This window comes from Piliocolobus tephrosceles, chromosome 3 (genome assembly GCF_002776525.5).
Source record: "Piliocolobus tephrosceles isolate RC106 chromosome 3, ASM277652v3, whole genome shotgun sequence".
NCBI lineage: Eukaryota > Metazoa > Chordata > Mammalia > Primates > Cercopithecidae > Piliocolobus > Piliocolobus tephrosceles.
In genome coordinates, this window is record NC_045436.1 from 101702160 (window position 1) to 101722404 (window position 20245).

The 20245-nt window shown below is 37.6% G+C and overlaps 1 protein-coding gene across 5 annotated transcripts in view; it reads right to left on the reverse strand.

Moving 5' to 3' along the window:
• Positions 1–20245, reverse strand: part of NUDT9 (nudix hydrolase 9) — a 42116-nt gene that overhangs the window by 15434 nt on the left and 6437 nt on the right. For 4 of the 5 annotated variants that reach the window (XM_023198092.3, XM_023198094.2, XM_026456694.1 and 1 more), the window contains exons 2-4: positions 14121–14360; positions 11015–11110; positions 7415–7501 (exon numbers count right to left, since the gene is read on the reverse strand). In XM_023198092.3, coding sequence (XP_023053860.2) covers positions 7415–7501; positions 11015–11110; positions 14121–14360 — 423 coding nt within the window. The remainder of the gene's footprint in view (positions 1–7414; positions 7502–11014; positions 11111–14120; positions 14361–20245) is intronic. The other variant, XM_023198093.2, reaches the window with a different exon arrangement.

Consider the following 20245-nt stretch of genomic DNA (forward strand, 5'->3'; position numbering starts at 1 on the left):
TTTCTTTAAAACAGAGTATATACAAATTTATCTCAAATTAGCTAGTTTTATTTAAAACTATTGATTTTTATAGGAAATATTCTATATTCATCACTGTTACAAACCAGGACAAATGTCTACATTACATAAGATACTACATTGGCCGGGCGCGGTGGCTCAAGCCTGTAATCCCAGCACTTCGGGAGGCTGAGACGGGCAGATCATGAGGTCAGGAGATCGAGACCATACTGGCTAACACGGTGAAATCCCGTCTCTACTAAAAAAATACAAAAAACTAGCCGGGCGAGGTGGCGGGCACCTGTAGTCCCAGCTACTTGGCAGGCTGAGGCAGGAGAATGGCGTAAACCCGGAAGGCGGAGCTTGCAGTGAGCTGAGATCCGGCCACTGCACTCCAACTTGGGCGACAGAGCGAGATTCCGTCTCAAAAAAATAAATAAATAAAATAAAAGATACTACATTATCGGTAACGAAAATTCAGGATATGAACAATTTTTACCACTTAAAGTACTAAAAAAACAAGTAGCAGCAGAATAGAATTTAAAGAAAAGGATATCAAAGTCTTTTAAAAAATAAGTTTACATATCCTTCTTTAAAAATTACTGGTAGTTGCCAGGTGCTGTGGCTCACACTTGTAATCCCAACACTTTGGGAGAATTGCTTGAGCTCAGGAGTTCGAGACCAGCCTGGGCAACAAGGGAAGACCTCATCTCTACAAAAAATTAAAAAATCAGCTGGTGCGGTGGCATGCACCTATAGTCCTAGCTAGTTGGGAGACTGAGGCAGAAGGGTCACTTGTACCCAGAGTTTGAGGTTGCACTGAGCTAAGATCGTGCCACTACACTCTAGCTTGGGTGACCGACAGAGAAAATTACTGGCAGTGAAAAAGGCATGGTAAGATTTGTTTTTGGCAGGGTGTGGTGAGTCACGCCTGAAATCCCAGCACTTTGGGAGGCCAAGGCGGGCAGATCACCTGAGGTCAGCAGTTCAAGACCCCCCACCAGCCTGGCCAACATCGTGAAACCCTGTTTCTACAAAAATACAAAAATTAGCCAGGCATGATGGTGAGTGCCTGTAATCCCAGCTACTCAGGGGGCTGAGGCAGGACAATCACTTAAACCCAGGAGGCAGAGGTTGCAGTGAGCAAAGATCGTGCCATTACACTCCAGCCTGGGTGACAGAGTGAGACTCCACCTCAAAAAAAAAAAAAATTTGCTTTTAACAGTTCACCCTGTGCTAAGAGAAAAGCAGATTATATGACCCAGTTTAGTTGTTGTCAAAAGCAGTACTTCTCAATTTTTTTTTTTTATTTAAAGAGACAGGGTCTTGCTCTGTCACCAAGGCTGGAGTACAGTGGTGCAATCATAGTTCACTGTAACCTTAAACTCCTGGGCTCAAGCAATCATTCTGTTTCAGCCTCCTGCATAGCTAGGACTACAGGTGTGGGCCACAACGCCCAGCTAATTTTTTTTGTTTTTCAGTAGAGATGGGGTCTCCTGCTAGGTTACCCAGCTGGTCTTGAACTCCTGGCCTCAAGCCATCCTCCCACCTCAGCCTCCCAAAGTGCTGTGATTACAGGTGTAAGCCACCACACCTGGCCCTGCTTCTCAATCTTTATGCCCTCTAATTTGATAAACAAACAAAAAAAAACTCTATCCTTTTATTTTACATTTTAAATTTAATTGATTATAGGTTTTGTAAAAACTATCAAGGCAATGTTAGTTTCAGAATACACTTTTTCTAACCACACTCTCTTTGCCAGAGATGTTGATACTAATAAATCGCCCCTTCCCCTTCCTCACCTCCATATCAACCTCCAGCCCAATTTTAGGAATTGTCCTAATGATCTCCTAGTCAAAAAAAAATCTTCCAATGCTAAACCAAAAAAGAAGGTCTATGATCTAATCATTACTCTGGATGAAACCCAATAAAATATTAGTGTGGATATGAGCTTCCAAATTTCCTTATATAGTAGCTGACTACCATATCTAATTTCCTTATATAGTAGCTGACTACCATATCTACCGTATTTAATTCCTCCCATGAAAGAGCTCACAGTCTAGCAGTGGCTCTAAATTAGAAGGGTGATAGTTTGATGAGTATATTAAATAGAAATGAAATAATAATTAGTACAAGAGGGCACATCTGTTTTTTTAAATGCCAGAAAGGGGAATACAGGAGTGAGAAACAAAGTCATAAAATAAAATAATGTGTTCAAGAAACTGAATGTCCATACGGGGTCTAGCACCATGGGCATCAGTGAGGGAAAAGATAGGCCAGAAAAGTGGGCAACAGGCTTATACGACGATTCATCTAATTCATCTACTTAGAGAGCCACAGAATGTTTTTAAGCAGGGTAAAGCCATAACCAATCTGAATTTTAGAAAGCTCACTCACTTTGACAAAAGCATGTATGTTGGTCTGCAGGAAAGCAAGACTGGACTCAAGATCAGCTGGGAGGCCACTACCATGACCCAGGTAAAAGATGATGACAGGACAGAAGGCAGAGACAGTGAGAAAGAAGAAAGGATGGATTTTATTTTTATTTTCTAAAAGCCACTTAGATAGCATGTATTATATATATAACACTGTTCCAAGTGCTTTCATGTATTTATCTATTTAAGCCTCAAAACAACCCTATAAAATAGTCGTTTTATTATCTTTATCTTACAGATATGGAAAATAAAGAACAGAAAAGTTAGGTAACTTCCCTAAGACTGCAGTGTTAACAAGGGTGTAAACAGAACTTTGAACCTGGGCAATCTGGTTCCAGAATCTGTGCTCTTAATTACCATACTATCTACTTAAACTGAACAAGCAGAACGTTTACACTAATTAGGTAAGAGGAAAGATGACCGGGCGTGGTGGTACACGCCTGTAATCCCAGCACTTTGGGAGGCCATGAGGTCAAAAGATCAAGACCATCCTGGCCAACATGGTGAAACCTTATCTACTAATACAAAAATTAGCTGGGCAGTGTGGCGTGCACCTGTAGTCCCAGCTACTTGGGAGGCTGAAGCAGGAGAATCACTTGGAGGTTGCAGTGAGCCAAGATAGCACCACTACACTCCAGCCTGGGTGACAGAGCTAGAATCTGTCTCCAAAAAAAAAAAAAGGAAAGATAAGAAGGTGAATGATGGCTCTGTTCACTCATAAACATTTACTGGCACCTACTACACATCACATGCAAGGAGATGGGAAAACAAAGACTCAATACAGCCACTGCTCTTCAGCCAGCCAGTTGTAACTATGGAACAAGGATGAGAAAGAGAATAGAGAGAGATGCTGGCCAGGTGTGGTGGCTCCTGCCTGTAATCCTAGCACTCTGGGAGGCCAAGGTGGGAGGATTGCTTGAGCTCAGGAGTTCGAGACCAGCCAGGGTAACATAGCAAGACCACATCTCAAAAAAAAAAAAAGAGAGATGCTGCTGGGGAGAAGGTAGGACCAGAGAGATGATGAGCAGCTTGCATATGTTCTCAGATTTTATTCTGAAGGGACAAACGTATGGATTTTAAGCACAGTAGCTTCTTGCTATGTTATTTACTAGTATTAAATACATTATCACCAATTTTAAAACAAAATTTCTTGATCTAACAGAACACATCATTTTAACTGATGAACCTAATGAACACTTACTGAATATCAATGGTATTTCTATGCCCTATTGCTATTCCCTCCCCAGTTCTGGTAGTATGCCCCTTCCTGTCGTTAACCAAAAGGGAACAGAAAATGATAGTCATCAATTATTTGAGCTGAATTTATTCAAAATAATATATTAACACTTCCCAACTCATTTTGACTCTAGAGGATCTGAAGAAACTTTTGAAAATTATACCTGGACAATCTCTAGGAGAGATGCCTGGGAATCTGAAAATTTAACACCTGACCTGGAGCTTCTGAACTAAAAAGTTTATGAAATCCTGAACAATGTTGTTTTGAATCATGAAGTGCATACTTGAAAGAAAGGGGGATAGAATCTTTGCTCTGAAAGTGCCTGGGTGATTCTTCAGTAGAAGGAATATACCCTAAAATAATGATAAAAAGTACAGTATAGTAAAGACTCACTAGTGGTGTAACGGAAAAAGCACAGTATTTAAAGCCACTTACCCCGATTCAGATGTCAGATCTATAACATTTAGGCAAGTCACTTAACCCCAGTGAGTCTGTATTTTCAAATTCTCAAAACAGATATATCAATACCTACTTGGAGGGGCTTCTGTGAAAAACAAATAGAAAAACTAATGATAGCACTGATAGGATGCCTGGAATAGACTAGTCTAAAAGTAGAATACTTTTAACAATTCATCTAAGGCTTGATCCTTCTTTCAACATCTTTCACTCTTCTCTCTTCCATTTCTGCTGCCTCTCATCTATTTAGAGGAACTCATCAATTTATTAATTAATGCATTATTATTAATTAATCATTATTGAGATAACAAAGAACGTCAATCTAAGAGTACAGCTGAAAGCCAGACACCGCCACTTGTGGGCTCTCTTACAGCCTTGGACCATCTCTAAGCCTTCATTTCTCTTATCTGTTGGACAGAGTTAAGCTCAAAAAGTCTACCATTTCAAAACAACTTGACACACAATCACCACATACACTCTTAGCCACTATTTGGTCCAGCATAGATAAAGATAAGCTAACTAGATTCTAACTTTCAAGATTCAGACTCCCTTTTCTGCTTCTCGTCCGCTTACTAGCATTACATTCCTGTTTCAAACGTTTCATACCTTCCTGTTTTTAGCCAGCTTCACCAAAGTCAGAAACTAACACTGCCATTAATATTTTTTTATTAACTCTTTCCATCTCATTTAAACCATATAGGTTCTAACAGTACATGGATGGAGAGGTAGGTTGATCAGTAGTTAAGTAAGTAAGTAGGTGAATGGGTGGGTAGGTGGATAGATGATGGAGGGAAGATAAAATTGGGGATTGGGTAAAGATCCTTTTTGGCAGGAGAATCGAGAGGGCAAGTAAGAAAGTGAGACCAGGTGAGTATGGGTGCCTCTTCCAGCAACTTGAAAATAAAAAAAAATATATAGAATTAAACTCTCAGATCAAAGAAAAACAGAGTCTCCATGAAGAAAAGCCCCCAAAATATCAAAACTAAGAAAGTAACAATATTGAAGATACTTGCACTATTTAAAGAAAGAACATGACAATTCCATGTGGGGAGACAGATGGTCAGCAAAGAAATTCTGTAAGTAAAAAAATAAAAATTAAAAGGATGACAAATATGACAGTATTTCAGATACATTAGAAAGATGATTCCTGTGGAGATAGCTAAGCCCATCTAAACATTAGATTCACTGACCTTCTTAATTCTGATTCATGCTCATCAAGAGTCCTGAATATGATTTGGCTTACCAGATAGGTCTGCCTCGGGAAGAGAATGCCTCTCCCCTGTTCTGAAACCTTCAGTGGCTCCAGTCCATACTACCAATTTTGGCATTTAAAATTCTTCACAATAAAACTGCACAAAAATTAACTTTTAGTTTCACCCACTACTCTCCTACAAGAATTTTTTTTCACCCACTACTCTCCTACAAGAATATTCTGTTTCAACCAAGCCGGTCTCTACTCAGATATTACTACAAACCCTTTTCTTAGGCTTCCTGCTATCTCCTTACCCATGGTTCAAGTTCAGCTCAAATCTACCTGCTTTATAATGCCTTTCTTGAGTGCTCTAGTTTACCACAGCCATGCCCCACATCCAATCTTCTAAAGCATCCTGAATCACCCATACTATTTGATGATATTTAACATGTTTTCTTACTTCATATTTTCCATCTTGCAAATACAGCCATAGCTCTTCAGTCACAGAGAACCAACTTAGGATTCTCAGATTTTTTAATATCTACTAAAGTGCCTACTCAACGCTGAAAACAAATAGATGTTCAATAAATAGATGCATAAATAGAATTAACCTTCTTTATATAATGCCTAACCTACTCATATAATGACAGCTTTATACTTATATCACATCACTATTGTATATAAAATCCCTTAAAAACATCAATTATATATACATCTGCATGCATATTTATGTAATATACATATGCTGGCTTGTGTGTGTGTGTGTGTGTACAGTCATGTGCCATATAATGATGTTTTGGTCAATAACAGACTACATATGCAGTGGTGGTCCCATAAGATTATGATGGAGCTGAAACATTCCTATCACCTAATGATGTCATAAGCCATTGTTAATATCCTCACCCAATGTATTACTCACATGCTTGTGGTGATGCTGATGTAAACAAACTTACTGCACTGCCAGTCATAAGAGTACAATCACATACAGTACATAATACTTGATAATAAGTGACTATGTTACTGGCTTATGTATTTACTATACTGTACTTTTTATTATTATTTTAGAGTATATTCCTTCTACTTATAAAAAAAGTTAACTATAAAACAGCCTCAGGCAGGTCCTTCAGGAGATATTCAAGAGGAAGGCATTATTATCATAGGAGATGACAGCTCCATGCATATTACTGCCCCTGACAACTTTCCAGTGGGACAAGATATGGAGGCAGAAAACAGTGATATTGATGATCCTGACCTTATATAGCCGTAGGCTAATGTGTGTATTTGTATCTTAGTTTTTAACAAAAAGTTTAAAAACAAACAAAAAAACTTTTTTTAATTAAAGCTCACAGAATAAGGATGTAACAAAAAAACTATCTTTGTACAGTTGCACAATGTGTTTTAAGCTGTTGTAAAAAAGCCAAAAAGGTTTTAAAAATGTTTAAGTTTATAAAGTAAGGAAGTTACAGTAAGTTAAGGTCAATTTATTATTCACAAAAGGAAAATATTTTTTATAAATTTGGTGTAGCCTAAGTATGCAGTGTTTATAAACTCTACAGTAGTGGACAGCAATGTCTTAGGCTTTCATGTTCACTCACCACCCACTCGGACTCACCCAGATCAACTTCCAGTCCTAAGAGCTCCATTCAGGGTAAGTGCCTGAAACAGGTGCATGGTTTTTTATCTTTTATATCGTATTTTTACCTACTTTCCCTATGTTTAGATATATATACACTTACAATTGTGTTACAGTTGCCTACGGCATTCAGTACAGTTAACATGCTGTACAGGCTTGTAGCCTAAGAGCAACAGACTATAGCATATAGCATAGGTGTATACTACTTATTCAATTGTACCTACACAACCTAGGCTTATGTAAATATACTCTATGATGTTCGCATAACAACAAAATCACCTAACAATGCATTTCTCAGAACATGTCCTCATTGTTAAGCAATGCATGACTGTATATACACATATATATACAAACACAAACATATGCATATACACACAGGTAGACATATATACACACAGCTACAGTCTGCATTTTTTCTATCACTTAGCTCTTTGCTACTGATATGTTTTTTTACTGGCTCTTACCTGGTTATAATGGGATCTGCAGCATGATTTGGGCCCCATCGCCCCAAAAGCCCCCGGCCAACCAGTCCGGTCCGTCCTGCAGGATTTCTGGAAAAACAAAAAAGCATAAAATCAATTGAATGTTTTCATCTTTTTAACTTGATTTGATATAACCCAAACGAAGGGAATATAAGCAGTAAGACGGAACTAATAAGTCCTTACAAATCCAACAGTACCACCACATATCTGGTGCTAAGGTCATGTATGCCATTACACTGCCATTTAATTTTTCTTTTGTGCATGTGATATGCTTTGAACTTGAACCAGGAAGAGGTTCTCATACTCAAAGTGGTTCTACAATGGGATGATTTGTTTCAGTTTTCACCTATACTCCTAAATTCAAACTAGAACCTTCCTGCATTCTTTTGGAACACCCACATCTCTCTTCACTTTCTCATTATTCTCATTTCCTACTCTACTCTCCTACAACCCTTCCCATTAAAGTTGTTACTGTTACATTAAGTCCATTTTTCCTCAATGGTTTCTGGATTTTTATTATCATCAATAATATATATTTGTAGCATACAATAAGGTATTAGTATTACTATTTCACAGATTTCAAGTATACTAAAATACAATTTTATAAAAATGCCAACTATTTAACCTGATGCCACAATCCAGTGTTAAAAATTTGTCAGATAAACCCATCAATACTCATGCCTGTGTCATTTTATTTCAGTAAATATCCTTTAAATGTTTAACTTTCATTATGTACTACTAAAAAAATGTTCTAACACGTAATTCTACCTAATGGTACTGTATCTTTTGCCCTCCCACTATATGAAAGTAAATAAACAACTTGCCAAAATATCCCTTTTTGCCATTTTTTATTCCTTCTTCCCAGTAACTGTTATTAAAATTGAATGAATTTTTATATTGTTTTCGTATAGACTCAGAAATATTTCAGCAAGACTTGCAAATAGCAACAGAAAGAAAAGACAAGACACCTGCCCAGCTGACAATAATTCTTTCCAAATTAACAGGAGGAGGAGGCAGAGTGGCCAGCAACCATTTATTTATTTATATATATTTTTTTTTTTTTTTTTTTTTTTTTTTTGAGATGGAGTCTCACTCTGTCGCCCAGGCTGGAGTGCAGTGGCATGATCTCGGCTCACTGAAACCTCCGTCTCCTGGGTTCAAACAATTCTCCTGCCTCAGTCTCCTGAGTAGCTGGGATTACAGGCATGCGCCACCATGCCTGGCTAATTTTTGCATTTTTAGTACAGACGTGGTTTCACCATGTTGATCAGGCTGGTCTTGAACTCCTGACCTCATGATACACCCGCCTCAGCCTCCCAAAGTGCTGGGATTACAGGCATGAGCCACCATGCCCAGCCTGCAACCATATTTTATTCCATGTAACCACACATCCCTGAACACAAAGTGATCAAGGCCACCATTAAAAGACAGGTTAGTTTGTATAGATGACCAAGACTGTAACTTGTAAACAGGAAACTGGAATGGACACACAGATTATATTAAAACCTGAAAAGCACAGATGGTTATTTGCAAAGAGAGAGTAATAAGCCAATAATATAGACAAAAGAATAAATGAAGCAGAGAGAGTCCTGATGGATTTCGAATTCCATGTTTTCCTAAAGTCAGCTGCATTTTTGCTTTGAGCTCCCTGAGACATTCCTATAGCCTTAAAATAAATTTTACTTTTGCTCAGGCAAGCTAAAGTTAGTTTCTATTCATCAGAGACTTGATTAAAAGAACAATCTATCTTGCATTTCCATCTATGTATCTTACCTATCTTTTCACATATTTTATCTTTTTGTAATTGTATCTATAAAAGAACCTAAGGAATCAGTCAAATGCAAGGAGAATTTGACTTAAAAAGACTCAATAACATATGTGTAAGTTATCACCACAGAACGAACTTAGCAAAACTGAAGGACCAGGTTGAGATGAGAGGAGTACTACCATTTCCTTGTCTTACAGGAACCAAGAATACAAAGTGTAACATTTTTATAAGGTGATAACCATGATTTCAAATCTGTGATCCTTCTTTGGTTTTATTTGGTACATGCTAATTTTTACGTTTCTTTCTAACTTTTTAATATGATTTGGCTCTGTAACTCCACTCAAATCTCACCTCAAATTTTAATTCTTGTAAGTTGAGGGCAGAACCTGATGGGAGGTGATTGGATCATGGGGGGCAGTTTCTCCATGCTGTTCTCATGATAGTGAGTGAGTTCTCATGAGATCTGATGGGGTTTTTTGGTTTTGTTTTGTTTTTTTTGAGATGGAGTCTCGCTCTGTTGCCCAGGCTGGAGGAGTGCAGAGGCACGATCTTGGCTCATTCCAACCTCCGCTTCCTGGGTTCAAGCAATTCTCTTGCCTCAGCCTCCCAAATAGCTGGAATTACAGGCGCCCGCCACCGTGCCCAGCTAATTTTTGCATTTTTAGTAGAGACAGGGTTTCGCCATATTGGCCAGGCTGGTCTCGAACTCGTGATCTCACGTGATTCATCCGCCTTGGCCTCCCAAAGTGCTGGGATTACAGGTGTGAGCCACCATGCCCGGCCAATCTGATGGTTTTATAAGGGGCTTTTCCCCCTTTACTTGTTCACTCTGTCACCTGCTGCCATGGAAGATGTACCTTTGCTTCTCTCTTGTCTTCTGCCATGACAGTAAGTTTCCTGAGGCCTCCCCAGCCATGCAGAACTGTAAGTCAATTAAACTTCTTTCCCTTATTAATTACCCAGTCTTGGGTATGTCTTTTTTTTTTTTTTTTTTTTTTTTTTGAGACGGAGTCTCGCTTTGTCGCCTAGGCTGGAGGGCAGTGGCACAATCTCAGCTCACTGCAACCTCCACCTCCCAGGTTCAAGCAATTCTCCTCCCTCAGCCTCCTGAGCAGCTGGGATTACAGGTGCCCACCACCACATCTGGCTAAATTTTGTATCTTCAGTAGAGATGGGGTTTCTCCATGTTGGTCAGGCTGGTCTTAAACTCCTGACCTCAGGTAATCTGTCCACTTCGGCCTCCCAAAGTGCTGGGATTATAGGCGTGAGCCACCACACCCAGCCAGGTATGTCTTTGTAGCAGTGTGAGAACAGGCTAATACATGTTTATAATATCTTCTTAAGAAAAATGGATAATTTTTTAGTTGTACAGAAAAATCATGTTTTAAAAAATATAGAAAGACCCTTGATGTTAAATTATTGGGTTATCTTTATTTTTGCTCTTACAGGTTTGGATAAATTCTTACTTTAAGATACTATACCATTTAATAAATATCTGCTGAACAATTTTCCTTTCTGTTAATGTATTCAACTAATTATTTCTATTTTCAAGATAAAATTACAAAAAGATGCATTCAAACGCTGCCTCTGCCACTTGCTAGCTGTATACAAATTGCTTACACTCTCTTTCCTTCAACTAAAAATTCAACTAAAAATATCCACCAACAGGGTTATTGTGCAGATTTAATTAGATCACATATATAAATAAATTATTTGTACAACATCTGGGTCATACAAGGATTTGATAAATATGAACTATCTTTTCTACTTTTTGGTGACTCATTATTGTAAGATGCTCTACTCCCAGTACCTACCTTGGTCTTCCATTTTCAATCTCATACAGGCCATTCTTGCTCTTTCTCTCAACATGCCCATCTTTTTCGTTAAATTTGGGAGAAAAATTACTTTCACTGTAATGAGAATACCAAATAAGAAATAATCATTCAAAACTACCAACAGCTTAATAATGCAAGTCAATCTGTTATCCATAGGAAGTATTTCTGAAACAGTAAATTTTTAAGGGTTAGTTTTTTTTTCCACAAATCCATCTTATTCCTTCAAAACAATTTTTAAGGGAAACAAAAAGTTTTAACCAAAACACCATACATTACAAAGATATATATTATTATTAAACTTATTAACCCCTCTGGGAAGGACTACCAGCAGAAGAGCTAGAGCTCCTATCACATGCTACAGAAAGGTATATTGGCAAGAAGGAATTGTTGGTGGGCACATTATGAAAACTATTGGTTCCCACGTAATTTCAAAAATAAGATTCCTTCTGACGATGTTTCTACTATTTTAAAATAATTTAAATTTCTTCAAATGCACACTGATTAATATTTTTATCAAAGAAAACCCACGAAGCAGTGAATTTGCCCCACAAGCTGCATAATAAATATGATGTAAATTAAAAACAGACATACTATGCTGGAAATGTTCTAGATTTTGATCTGGGCAGTGGTTACAGAGCTATGTAAATGTAAAACTTTACTGAGCTGCACACCTTCACATGTAAGAAATGTGCACTTTACAGCCGGGCACGGTGGCTCACACCTGTAATCCCAGCACTTTGGGAGGCCGAGGTGGGCAGATCACGAGGTCAGGAGATCGAGACCATCCTGGCTAACACGGTGAAACCCCGTCTCTAATTTTAAAAAGCAAAAAAAAAATTTAAAAATGTGCATTTTTAATATATTTATATCATACCACAACAAAAAAATTTTTATGTTTTATTTATTTCTTCTTTTTTTTTTTAAATGGAGTCGTTTTTCTGTCGCCCAGGCTGGAGTGCAATAGCACTATCTTGGTTCACTGCAATCTCCACCACCCGGGTTCAAGCAAATCTCCTGCCTCAGCCTGCCGAGTAGCTGGGACTACAGGAACATGCCACCATACCCAGCTAGTTTTTTATATTTTTAAATATAAATATATTTTATAAATAAAATATGTATTATATATATATAAATAAAATATACATTTTATATTTTTAAAATATAAAAAATTAGCCGGGCACAGTGGCACATTCTTGTAGTCCCAGTTACTCGGTAGGCTGAGGGTTTCATCATGTTGGCCAAGCTGGTCTCAAACTCCTGACCTCAAGTGATCCACCCACCTCGGCCTCCCAAAGTGCTGGGATCACAGGTGCAAGCCACTGTGCCTGGCCCAACACAAAATTTTTTAAACAGACATAACTAAACTACTCTCCTCACCACTATAAAATCCCTGCCATAATTACACTGACAGTGAATAAAGAGTTATGTAGCACTGGATAGTTCATGGGCAGTTCTGACACAGGTTTCACTTCTTTCTTGCTTTAATGCCAGTGAGTGAGCAAAGAAATATCTGTGGTTTGGGGAATAATTTCCAACTTCAATGATCCATACATTTTCTTAAGACTTCTAACCAATCTGCCATCTAACATGCAAATAAAATGAATTAAATGATAAAAACCATGAAATTATAAAAACAGAGTTGCAATGCCTTTGGGACTCTAGAGATTCACCCCTTTAAAAAAATCACCAGGCGTGCTGGCTCACGCCTGTAATCCCAGCACTTTGGCAAGCCAAGGCAAATCACTTGAGCTCAGGAGTTCGAGACCAGACTGGACAATAATAAAGTGAGAACTCATCTCTGCTAAAAATTTAAAAGTTAGCCAGGCATGGTGGCACACACCTGTAGTCCCAGCTGCTCTGGAGGCTGAAGTGGGAGGATCACTTGAGCCCAGGAGATCAAGGCTGCAGTGAGCTATGATCACACCACTGCACTCCACCCTGGGTTAGAAAAGGAACATAAAGAGGTGGGAAAAATGGGGAGATGTTGGTCAAAGGGTATAAAGTTTCAGTTATGCAAAATGAGTAAGTTCTAGAGATCTAATTTACAGTGTGGTGACTACAGTTAATAATACTGTTCTTGTCCAGCCTGGACAAAACAGTGAGACTCCATCTCTACTTAAAAAAAAGTAAAATAAAATTAGCCAAGTATGGTGGAATATGCCCATAGTCCTAGCTACTCAGGTGGCTGAGACAGGAGAATCACCTGAGCCCCGGAGTTGAAGGTTAGAGCAAGCTATGATCACATCACTGTACTCCAGCCTGGGTGAAGTACAGTCTCAAAAATAGATAGAGCACCAGTCTCAAAAATAGTAATAATACAGTATTGTATACTTGAAACTCACTGAGAGTAGATCTCAACTGTTCTTACTACACACACAAAAAAGGTAACCATGTAAGATTATTTTAAATGGCTTGATTGTGGTAATCACTTCAAAATGTATATGCATGTCAAAATATCACATTGTATACCTTATATATAGTTATTTGTCAATCATACATCAATAAAGCTGGAAAAAATAAAAGAAACATAAACACAAAATGTTAATCAATGCAGCACTTCTATGAATTTAGTGAGAGCCCTTTCTCTCTCATTCTTCCCCTCTCTCTTCCCTTTATCCATCCCTCTTCTATTTTTTCACACTGGTTTATCATCATCCTGTTCTTAGTAACCTGGAAAATTTTCCGAAAAATATTTTCACAAGTCTAGTTATGTTGGAAAATAACCACAAAAGATGTTCTATTGATAACCCAAACAAAACACATGAAAACAAGTACCATCAGCTGTTATTTCAAAACAAATATAATAGTACCAGCTGTTATTTCATAACACATAGCTGATGCTATTTGTTATTTCAAATCAAAACAGATTTAACTATTTGGAAGTATCCTCCTAAAACCCCCAAAAGAGTAAAAAAATATGAACTGTTTATCTTTAGCAAGAATTCAAGCAAATGTGGAAACTGAGTTATAACACAGCTAAGCATAGATTGAAATTATTTTCAGGAGTCAAAAATATACTTTACAAATAAAACCATTACCTTCTCTAAGAGTCTTACTCCCAGCTAACGCTGTCTTATTTGCTCACCTGATCTGAGGATCTGCCCACCTGGGTCCAGCCAAGACAGAGACTGCAGTGTATTCCACAGGGTTATAGTCCTGCCACTCAACAAGCCAGCCCACCTTCTCATTAGGAACCTGGCTTCGTTCAACTTTTGAACCTGGGTAAGGAGACGTCCGAGCCTTATTGTGGGAATTCTCTTTGGAACCATTAGAACCAGACATGACGTTGGTATTAAGATGAAACCAACAAGATGAAAACGAGTTTCTGGGGAAGAAAAAGAAAAAACATTTTACATAAATACCAAAAATATATTAATTAAAGAACCTAGGCCGGGCGTGGCGGCTTACTCCTGTAATCCCAGCACTTTGGGAGGCCGAGGTGGATCACCTGAGGTTAGGAGTTCAAGACCAGCCTGACCAACATGGTGAAATGCCATCTCTACTAAAAAGACAAAATTAGCCAGGCATGGTATGCCTGTAATCCCAGCTACTTGGGAGGTTGAGGCAAGAGAATCACTTGAACCCAGAAGGTAGAGGTTGCAGTGAGCCAACATCGCGCCATTGCGCTCCAACCTGGGCAACAAGAGCAAAAACTCCATCTCAAAAAAAAAAACAAAAGAAAAAGAACCTAATTCAAAGACTCAAAAACATACTTTCCAATTTCAAAAACCTTTAAGGATCAGAAAATTCAAATATGATGTATATTAGTCTAAAGGTCCAACATCTATGAGAGATTATTTTCAAATATATATTTTTTTAACATATAGCTAAATCTTATTAATTGGAACCCACTCACTGAATTTATTTTAGGCAAAAAAAAAAAAAAAGAAAAAAAAAGACACAAGCTTACTTGTGTGTTATCTGTTGTAGAAGGGGAAGTCTGTTATAAAAACTCAAACCATAAAAACAAATGTAGGCCCGGCGTGGTAGCTCATATCTGTAATCCCAGCACTTTGGGAGGCCAAGGTAGGCAGATCACTTGAGGTCAGGAGTTCGAGACCAGCCTGCTCAACATGGTGAAACCCCGTCTCTACTAAAAAATACAAAAATTAGCCAGGTGTAGTGTTGCGCACCTGTAATCCCAGCTACTGGGGAGGCTGGGGCAGGAGAATCACTTGAACCCAGGAGGTGGAGGTTGCAGTGAGCTGAGATTGTGCCACTGCACTCCAGCCTGGGCGACAGAGCGAGACTCCATCTCAAAAAAAAAAAAATTATAAAAGAAAATCGTTTAAAGTCTATGTGAAGGAATGCATTTTAAAAAAATCATCTATAGTCTAATATACACGTAAAACATATGGCAAAAATGGTTCAAAGGAAAAATGGGAACATAGAAATTAAATACTGAAAAATTCTTACACTGAAAATGAACTAATGTAATATAATTTGAAGGTAGACTGTGGTAAATATACAAATTGTAACCTTTAGAGCAAAATTTAAACAAAGTATACAGGCATGAAATAATTAGAGAGCATATGCAAAAGAAAAACCAACCAACCTTCACCCTAACCACACAGCATATACAAAAATTTTTCATATCTCATCTTTCCTAAAAAGTTAAATGACTTCTCATTATCCTTAAAATAAAATACGAATTCTTGATGACCTTAAATTAGGACATCTAAAGTAGGAAAGGAGATTCTGAGGACATGGTAAAATTATGGTAGCTCCTTTTCCCTGCTCTCACAATACCAGTCAGTTTGACCTTCTTAAGACAAATGATTGACGGGGCAAATATCCACTTGACCAAGGTTGTGGAATAAGTCAACCGCATGTGCCTCCTGATCTCATACAGTGAGAAGTACACAACAATCATTTGAGGTATTTCTGCCAAAAATATATGACATGAATCTGGACATTAGAAAACACAGGACAGACCCGGGTTAAAAGACATCTTACAGAATAAAGGTGTGTACTCTCTAAATTGGTAAGGTCATGAAAGATAGAGAAAAGTGCAGGAACTCTTCCAGATAGATTAAGACTAAAAAGACATGACAATTAGAAGCAATCAATGATCCTGGATGGGCTGATAACCATAAAAGAAAAAGTAACCATTGCAGGATAGGTAGTAAAGTTTGAATGGGGTTGTATAATCTTAAAAGGCGAATTTTTTTAAAGTATCTATTTACTCCCAACAAAGAAAAACCCAGGACCAGATGGCTTTACTGATAAATTCTACCAAACATTTAAAGAACAATCAACACCAATATTCCCTCAACTCTTCCAAAACCCTGAAGAGGAAGTAAACACTTCCAAACTCACTCTATGAGGCCAGCATTATCCTGATACTAAAGCTCGACAAAGACACTATAAAAAAAAACTACAAACTAGAATCTTTGATTAATACTGATGTGAAAATCCTCAACAAAATAACAACAAACAGAATTCAACAGCACATGAAAAGGATTATACACCATGACCAAGGGAGACATTCCTGGAATGCAATGATGGTTCCACATAATGAAAATCAATCAACATAATGTACCACATTAACAAAACTTTTTTAAAAAACACAATCCTCTTGATTGATGCAGAAAAATTATCTAACAAAATTCAACACCCTTTCATGATTTAAAAATATTCAACAAACTAGCAATAGAAGGAAATTACCTCAACATAATAAAGGCCATATATGAAAAGCCCACAGCTAATGGTGTGAAGGTGAAAGACTGAAAGTTTTTCCTCTAAGATCAGGAACAAGACAAGGATGTTCACTTTATTTAATATAATACTGGAAGTTCTAGCCAGAGCAATTAGGAAAGAAAAAGAAGTTCTGGCCAGAACAATTAGGAAATGAAAAAAAGGAAAAAGCATCCAAATTGGAAAGGAAGAAGTAAAACTGGTTGAGTATTCCTAATCCAAAAATCCAAAATCAGAAATTTTTTGAGTGCTGATATGATGCCACAGATAGAAAATTCCACACCATGGGAAACACTAAAATTGTTTCAGGCACAAGTTCAAAATATTGTATAAAATTATCTCCAGGCTACCTGTTTAAAGTATATATGAAACATAAATGAATTCCGTGTTTAGACTTGAGTCCCATCTCCAAGACATCTCATCATGTGTATGCAAATATTCCAAAACCTGAAATCCAAAACGCTCTGGTCCCAAGCATTTTAGATAAGGGATACTCAACCTGTATTTACACATCGCATGATATTTTATGTACAAAACTCAAGATAATTTACGAAAAAACTGTTAGAACTAATAAATGAATTCAGCAAAGTTGCAAGGTATGAAATCAACACACAAAAATGGTTACATTAAAAAACACTAACAGGCTGGGTGCGCTGGCTCATGCCTGTAATCCCAGCACTTTGGAAGGCAGAGGCGAGTTTGAGACCAGTCCAGCCAACATGGCGACACCCTGTCTCTACTAAAAATACAAAAATTAGCCGGGTGTGGTGGTGCGTGCCTGTAATCCCAGCTACTCAAGAAGCTGAGGCAGGAGAATCGCTTGAACGCTGGAGGCAGATGTTGCAGTAAGTTGAGATCGAGACTCTATCTCAAAAACGAACAAACAAAGCACTAATAATTAACAATCCAAAAGGAATATGAAGAAAACAATTCTACTTACAATAGCATCAAAAAGAATAAAATACTTAGGAATAAACTTAAGGAAGCAAAACTTTTATACACTGAACACTACAAAATATTGCTAAAAAAAGTTAAAGACACCAATAAATAAAAAGACATCCTATGTTCATTGACTGCAAGAAAATATTGTTAAGATATCAATACTACTCAGTTATCTACAGATTCAATGCAATCTCTGCCAAAATCCCAATGATGTTTTTCCAGAAACAGAAAACTCTACCTTAAAATTTATATGGAATCTCAAGGAACCCCAAATAGCCAAGACAATCTTGAAAGGGAAAAACAAAGTGCAAGGTCTCACACTGACTACACAGCTATAGCAATCACAACACTGAGATACTGGCATACAGACAAACATATAAACTAATGGAATAGAAGTAGAACCCAGAAATAAATCCTCATAATAATTTTTGACAAAGGTACCAAGACCATTTCAACAGGCAAAGGGCAGTCTTTTCAACAAATGGTGCTAGGAAAATTGGATATTCACATGCAAAAGCAATATGAAGTTTGACCCTTACCTTACGCCATATAAAAATATTAACTAAAAATGGGTCAAAGACCTACACATAAGACCTAAAATGATCAAAATCTTAGAGGAACACATGCTGACAAAATTTCACGACACTGGATTTGGCAATGATTTTCTGGATATGACACCAAAAGTACAAGCAACAAGAGAAAAAATGGTAAGTTGGACTACATATTACATCAAAATGAAAAACTTCTGGGTATCAAAAGACACAATCAAGAGTGAAAAAGCAACCCATGCAACAGGAGAAGATACTTGGGAATCACATGTCTGATAAAGGGTTGGTTATATCCAGAATACAGAAAGAACTCCTACACACAACAACAATAAAACAACCCAATTGAAAAATGGGCAAAGGATTCCAATAGACATTTCTCCAAAAAAGATATACAAATGGCCAATAAGCACATGGGAAGATGCTCAATATCACTAATTATTAGACAAAAGCAAGTCAAAACCACAATGAGGTACTGCCTCAGACCCATTAGAATTACCACTATGAAAAAAACAATACAGAAAATAAGTATTGGCAAAGATGTGGAGAAATTTACTTGCTAATAAAAATAATGACATCAAACAATTTGTATTTCCATAAGGTATTGCTGAAAAAAGATTCAGTAAAGTGCTATAATACGATACTATTTTTATAAAGCAATGACATAAAAAATAAGTAAGTACATACATTTCAGTGCATGTATATAATGTATTAGTTTTCTATTGAAGCCATAACAAATCACCACAAATTCAATGACTTAAGACAACACAAATTCATTCTCTTAACAGTTTCGTAGGTTAGAAGTCCAACAAAGGTCTCACTTGGCTAAAGCAATTTACCAGCAGGGCTGCATTCCTTTCTGGAGACTCAAGAGAAAAATTCATTCACTTTCCCAGCTTCTAGAGGGAATCCCCATTCCATCTGCATTCTGTGGCTCATGGCCCCCTTCCATCATCTTCAAAGCCAGCAACATAGAATCTCTCTCTGACCATTCATTAGTAGTCATATCTTTGATCACGGCCAGGTCATTTTTTAAGGACTCTCAATTACATCAGGCACACCTTCCAGGATGCTCTCCCCATCTCAACATCCTTAACCTTAATCACATCTGCACTCTCTTTTGCTATGTAAGGCAACTTATACACAGGTTCCAGGTATTAGGATGCATACATACTTGGGGGGCCATTATTCTGCTTACCACAAATGTCTATACTATTATATAAGCATATATAGAAGGATCTACATAATCAGGTTCTTAACACAAGCTAGGAAATAAGGTGCTAATGTGAATAGACGTAGAAGCAAACAGGAAGAGGGAAAAGAAAGGAAGAAGAAAGAAAAGGAAAGGGAGGGGGAAAGGGGAGTAGAGGAGAGGAGAGAAGAAAAAGAGGATGGGGGAAAGAAGAGAGAGTGGCAAAGATGGGGAGGAAAAGGGGAGAGAGAAAAGGAGAAAAGGAAAGGGAGATGCAAGAAAGGATAAGAAAAAAAGAGAAAAACAGATTTAAAAAAAAAGGATAAGAAATAAAATGGAAAAGGAGAAAAGGAAACAAGTTAAAAAAGAGAAGGAAAAAAGACTCCCAAATATACCAAATAAAGTGAGGTATGCCTGATCAAATTTATGCAATTAGGGAAAATTACATAATTATATATACACAAAAAGAAACTTATCAGTGGGGCATGCTGGCTCACGTCTGTAATCCCAACACTTTGGGAAGCCAAGACAGGAGGACTGCTTGAAGCTGGAAGTTCAAGACCACCCTAGGTGAGATAGTGAGACCCTTATCTCTACAAAAATTTTTAAAAGTTAGCCAGGCATGCTGGTACGTGCCTATAGTTGCTGCTACTCAGGAAACTGAGGTGGGAGGATCTCCTGAGTCCAGGAGGTCAAGGCTGCAGTGAACCATGATCACGCCACTGCACTCCAGCCTGGGCAACATAATGAGATCCCGACTCATTAAAAAAATAAGAAACTCTTTTTTTTTTTTTCATTAAAATTCTTAACCTGACTTACAAGAACTGCCTACTA